We start from the raw sequence: 5,639 nt of genomic DNA on the forward strand, positions 1-5,639 counted from the left end.
AATTTGGAAGTTTTGGGGAAAGCCAGCCAGAAACTTAGTTCTAGTGACTAAATTCCCTGAATCCTGGATCTCAACCCAGGGCTTTTTATTATTCCATTTTGCCCTCTAGCAAAGCAGATATACATATCAAGGGTAAGGTTTGGTAAACAGTAAAAATATTATCAGGTTGGGGGAACTGCCCTCAGCTGTCTGGCAGCAGGCAATAACATATGCAGATCTTCAGCCCTGCTGAAGCCCCAAGCTGTGCATAAATGAATGAAGAAACTAGAGAAGAAATATGAACTTGGAAGGCATTTTGGGGAAAGCCAGCCAGAAACTTAGTTCTAGTGACTAAGCTCGAATCTCATCTCAGATCTCGACCCAGGGCTTTTTATTCACACATTTTGCCCTCTAGCAAAGCAGATATACATATCAAAGGTAAGGTTTGGTAAACAGTAAGGATTATCTGGTTGGGGGAATTGCTTCCAGCCATTCAGCTGTTTGGCCAGCAGCAGGTAATAATATGCAGATTTTCAGCCCTGCTGAAAGAGTCCATCCAACCTTTTGAGGACTTCTCGCATTTATTATGACCCGCTGGACTTAGCCTCCAGCAAAATGTCATGGCTTCTGAAAAGTGGTGCTCTTGTCCTGTTCTCTGCCTTTGGGTAATGGTAGCAATATGAGGTGTCCCTGTTCTCTCTCTCTCTCTCTCTCACGAATTTACACAAGAGAAGCTCACTAATAAGTAAGAAGCGTGCTGAACAAGGCAGAAATGACCAGCGAGAAGTCTGCTGACCAGGCTGCCCCCGGGAAGCGCAGAGCCACTGTGGTTAGAGGCTGCCTACACCGGAGGCGTGTCAGAGGCCGGGTTTCTCCGTGTCCACCATACAGACAGACGGGCGATAGAAACGCTGGGCCGGGCGAGGCTGGGGGAAGCTACCAAAAGTCATGAACCAAAATGTGGCCTGATGTCAACCCACTGGGTGGCATGCAAGAAGGAATTCCTAGGGCTTTTCCCACAGAAATGTCCCTAACGACCGCACAGGTGACACTACACCTGAGGAGGCTTTGAAACATGCCCCTCCTTCGCTTGGGCTCACAAAGGCCCCGGGGCATCGGGAGCCGAGGCTTGCCCACAGGGTGCGTTGGGGAGAGACACCTTCAAGCATCAGGCCGGCTGGGGGACCACAGATAACGTGAGATCCCCGCTGTCCCCAGAAAGGGGGTGGCCAGCGGGACTACTGCATGTAGAAAGTGGGCAGGACAGTGGAGGTCGGGAAGTCTGCAGGCCATAGCTCCTGGTGCTCAGATGATGCCCCTTGCCCGCCTCTTCATCTCCTTCCCAGCCCTGGTGGAGCCTCTGGTGGCTCAGACACCACTGAGGCCTCTCTCCCAGGGCAGTTAGGAGCAGGGGACAGTCCTCTGCCGCTCCCTGCTGGCCACTCCGAGCAAAGGCCCCAGGACACTCCTCTTCCTGCTTCTGTCCCCTTCCCGTGACCGCCTCTAGAGCCGCCCGGGCTTCTCTCTCAATACACCCGGACACCCCATTAGACACCGAGCCTGAATCAACCCAAGATTAACCCTCTCTCCTCCCTGGTGGGAGGGCTTAACCCTCAAATGCCCTCGTCCTGCAAAAGCCAGGAGAAGAGAAAAATCAAAACACCCCCCGGTTCCAATATCTGCCGCTACATGTGATGCCAGAATACCTTCCACCTGTGCCAGGGGTCACGGACGCAGACCCACAGGAAAACAAATGCAGTCACGGTGCCAGCGGGCCCTGCGGGAAACGGCCTGGCTGGCCCTTCCATGGAGATGCCGTTTATCGATTTTCAAAGCTGAGGGTCAACCTTTGGACGCAGCACGGAAGGTTGAGGTCTGGTCACAGGCCGAGCACAGGTGCTGACAGCCCGGAGGATGGAAATGCAAAGGCCCATCCGACTGCTCGGTGGGGGGACGTGGGAGGTGGGCGAGGGGTCCCAGGGGCTGCGCCCTCCACCTGTACAGGGGTGGGCGAAAGTAGGTTTACAGTTGTGAGTATGAGAAGCACAGCTTATTCTTGTCTTGTTATTGTATTATGTGTTTGTATTGTTGCCATAGGAAGGACTGTAAACACACTTTTGCCCACCCTTGCACGGAAGAGAGTCAATGGGTTTCGATAGGACGTGGGAGGTGGGCGAAGGGTCCCAGGGGCTGTGCCCTCCACCTGTACAAGGGTGGGCGAAAGTAGGTTTACAGTTGTGAGTACGAGAAGCACAGCTTATTCTTGTCTTGTTATTGATTGATTATTGTATTATGTGTTTGTATTGTTGCCATAGGAAGGACTGTAAACACACTTTTGCCCACCCTTGCATGGAAGAGAGTCAATGGGTTTCGATAGAGAGTTCTGGAGGGAGCGGATGAAATTACAAAAGTAACCAAGCAAAGTACTGAAAATATCACTATCCAAAACGGGGAGAAGCGGAAGGAAGGGCTGAGAAAGCGTCAAAGCACTGAATTCTCATTTTCCAGTGACCTGGGGTAAGAGCAGGCGTGGAGAAAGTGTGACGTACACGTTATTTGGAGATAGAGAAAACGAGCAAAAGACTGAAGTCCAGGGCCAAACCGCTGGCTCTGGGCTTAGAAATAAGAACTTCACTCTCATTCATAAGCGCTTTGGGCTTTTATTTTTGCCAAGGGTAGGTATGAAATTGATTTTAAAATTTAATTTTAAACTGTAAAATGTGACACCAAAACATTGGCCAACTGAACCAGAAATGGCCAGGCCATCTGCTGGCTGCCCACTGCCAGGCTGTCCGGTGGGCACAGGGGGGTCAGCGCGGTGGGGGGTGCCCTGGTGGGAGGCAGGATGGGAGCCCCCCCCCAGGCGCCCCGCCCTAGCCCAGCATGTGCTGGCAGCGCAGCCGCTCCTCCTCCCGCTTCTCCTCCAGGCGGCTCTCCAGCAGCCTCAGCTCCCTGTGCACCGCCTTCCGCATGGCCGGCTCCAGCTCCAGCACCTTCTCCAGGTCTGCCTTGGCCTCTGCCTCATTCCACACCTCTGCGTGAGCCCGGGCCCGCACATAGTAGGCCTTCACGATGCCTGCAGGGACGATAGAACCGGACCTGCCACCCGGGCCCAGGGGCAGCCCCACACACTGGTCCTTACCAGCTTACAAAACCCTTAACTTTGACCAGGATCCTTAATGTCTCTGTACCCGAGCCCGTGTCCTTGACTGTAAAATGGGGGTGATGATGACTCCCCACCTTTGTGCAGACCCTTCCAAGGCCTCATAACTAATTTTATACTCATGAATTTCTATCATTTTTTCTTATAGAGCAATGGTTCTCAACCTTCCTAGTGCCGCGACCCTTTAATACAGTTCCTCATGTTGTGGTGACCCCCAACCATAAAATTATTTTCGTTGCTACTTCATAACTGTAATTTTGCTACTGTTATGAATCGTCGTGTAAATATCTGATATGCAGGATGTATTTTCATTGTTACAAATTGAACATAATGAAAGCATAGTGATTCATCACAAAAACAATATGTAATTATATATGTGTTTTCCGATGGTCTTAGGCGACCCCTGTGAAAGGGTCATTCGACTCCCAAAGGGGTCGCGACCCACAGGTTGAGAACCGCTGTTATAGAGGCTCCCCAAATTGTGCACGCTTCCGGCCCGACCCCTGCACCTGTCCCGTAAGACTATGACACCGATGAATGGCATGCCGAGTGCAGAGGACTGAGTGCCTGGCGCGCAGTAAGTGTCTGATGCTGCTCCTACGAGTTCAGACACTGTTGTCACATGCTCACTGTGGTGCTGACATGCCTGTGCGTCCAGCACTGTGTTCACTTCTCAATGTGCTCTCCATCGAGGGCCCCTTCCTAAAAAGCCTGTCTCTGCTCCACACCATCACAGGCCTGGGAGCTGCTTGTGCGTCTGTCCTAGTGCACATTCCAGTGAGACGCCTGTGCAATGAGCTCTGCTCATCCATCCCCTGCGACAGGCGTGCAGGCGGGAACGGCTGGGTGGCCGCAAGTGTAGGCGCCTGGATGGCAACTGAAGAGGGCACGGAGGTCTCAGCCCTGGGCCGGCCCTCGCCCACCTGGGTGGTGCCGCAGGATGTCGCTGGTGTGCTCCAGCACCTCGTAGTACTCCGCCCTCTTCAGCAGGCACTGGCAGTAGTTGAGGGTGAGGGTGTTGATCATCTTCTCCAGCTTCAGCCACTGCGCCTCCCAGGGCTTCTCCTGCCCGTGGAGAAGGGGCTGCCCTGAGCTGAGGCTGCAGTGTGACACCCCTCCCATGGCCCTGGCCCAGACAGGGCTGCTCCCCCTGCCCCCACCTGATGGCAGGGCGGGCAGCCCCCACCTTGGTCTGCAGGTTCCTCAGGCAGACGATGGCTTCCTGGTACTTGGCAGAGGCCTCCTCGTAGCGGCCCAGCTTGAAGAGCCGGTTTCCTTCCCCGTGAAGGATGGGCACCGCCTGCATCCTCTCCGCATTGCTCAGGTTCCAGGTCTCTCTCTGGTACTCGCTCGGGGCCTCCACCTGCCCAGGAGGTGCAGGTGAGCCGGGGGGCGGGGGGACCTGCTCCCTGGCAGGTAGGGACCCAGCACCCGCTGAAGTCAGCTCTGCACTTCCCACAGGGAGGTGCCCCAGCGAACCCGTGCTTGCTGATCTCACACACACACACACACACACACACAGGGAGGAAGCCACGGCCCAGGAGCCCACCCTCACCAGCCCTTCCGTGCCAATCAGGCACAGGCACCTGTTGGTCAACAACTTTACTTCCGATGTCCAGAAGCTGCCATAACACTCCTGCCATTAGAACAAGACATGGCATCGCCATCTGCTGGGAACTGTGGTTATAAAGGTACAGCTGCGCAATGTCTGTGCTGAGCACCTCAGAAGCGCTGCCCTGCCCAGGGCAGTGTGCACACCGCGCCACTGTTCACACCGGCCCCGTGGGACGCGGGTCTCATTTGTATTCACGCGTGTCCCTGGCCTGAGCCTCGGCCTTGGCCCGCTCCCACCTCCATCACCTGGGCTGTCAGTCACTCGGGAGAGTCCGGTCTGAACCCGCAACCCGCAGGGACAGGGATGAGGATAGAATCTAAACTTTTGAAGACAAAACTGGAAGTTGAGAACCAATAGAAGAAAAATGTCTCCGCATGAAAACAGACGATATTTTTAAAAATTGGTGCCAAATGGGATTTTCCCTGGAAAAGGCAAAATACCCTTTTGGGGGAGGGGAAGAGTGACCAAATTCTCCTGCGGTTTATGAGCCCTTTCCGGGTGAGGGCCAGTGGCCGGTGGGGTGGGGCTCCCAGGATGCCCACGGCCCCGTCGCTCTCTGATGCTGGGCCATCCCCCCCCCCCCAGAGCCCCACCTGCAGCAGCTCGATCACGAAGAGCAGAGGCTGCGGCTCCTTCTGCAGCTCGTCCAGGTCCTCGTAGCCCAGCGTGTGGTAGGCGAACATGTTGGCCAGCCCGCACGTGTGCACGTGCCACTCGGTGGGGTCCTTGCCCTCCGCCATCTGCCGCAAGCTCCGGGACAGGATGGGGTAGACACCCGTGTGCTGGGGGAGAGACAGGCGGATGGCATCGGGGCTGTCTGCTCAGCCGGGCCTCAAGCAGCCCACTCCCAGCCCCCCAGCCCTCAGTATCCCATGGTGCTCC

At 55.3% G+C, this 5,639-nt stretch overlaps 1 protein-coding gene across 2 annotated transcripts in view; it reads right to left on the bottom strand.

Annotated features, from left to right (window-relative positions):
• Positions 1 to 2,762: 2,762 nt before the first annotated feature.
• Positions 2,763 to 5,639, bottom strand: part of AIPL1 (aryl hydrocarbon receptor interacting protein-like 1) — a 6,903-nt gene continuing 4,026 nt past the window's right edge. For both annotated transcript variants that reach the window (XM_014533703.1, XM_005858888.2), the window contains 4 exons: positions 5,351 to 5,539; positions 4,329 to 4,505; positions 4,066 to 4,207; positions 2,763 to 3,055 (listed from right to left, as the gene is read on the bottom strand). In XM_014533703.1, the coding sequence (XP_014389189.1) occupies positions 2,853 to 3,055; positions 4,066 to 4,207; positions 4,329 to 4,505; positions 5,351 to 5,539 (711 nt within the window). In that variant the 3' untranslated portion in view covers positions 2,763 to 2,852. The remainder of the gene's footprint in view (positions 3,056 to 4,065; positions 4,208 to 4,328; positions 4,506 to 5,350; positions 5,540 to 5,639) is intronic.

The sequence above is a fragment of the Myotis brandtii genome, unplaced genomic scaffold, assembly GCF_000412655.1.
Source record: "Myotis brandtii unplaced genomic scaffold, ASM41265v1 scaffold1223, whole genome shotgun sequence".
Taxonomy (NCBI): domain Eukaryota; kingdom Metazoa; phylum Chordata; class Mammalia; order Chiroptera; family Vespertilionidae; genus Myotis; species Myotis brandtii.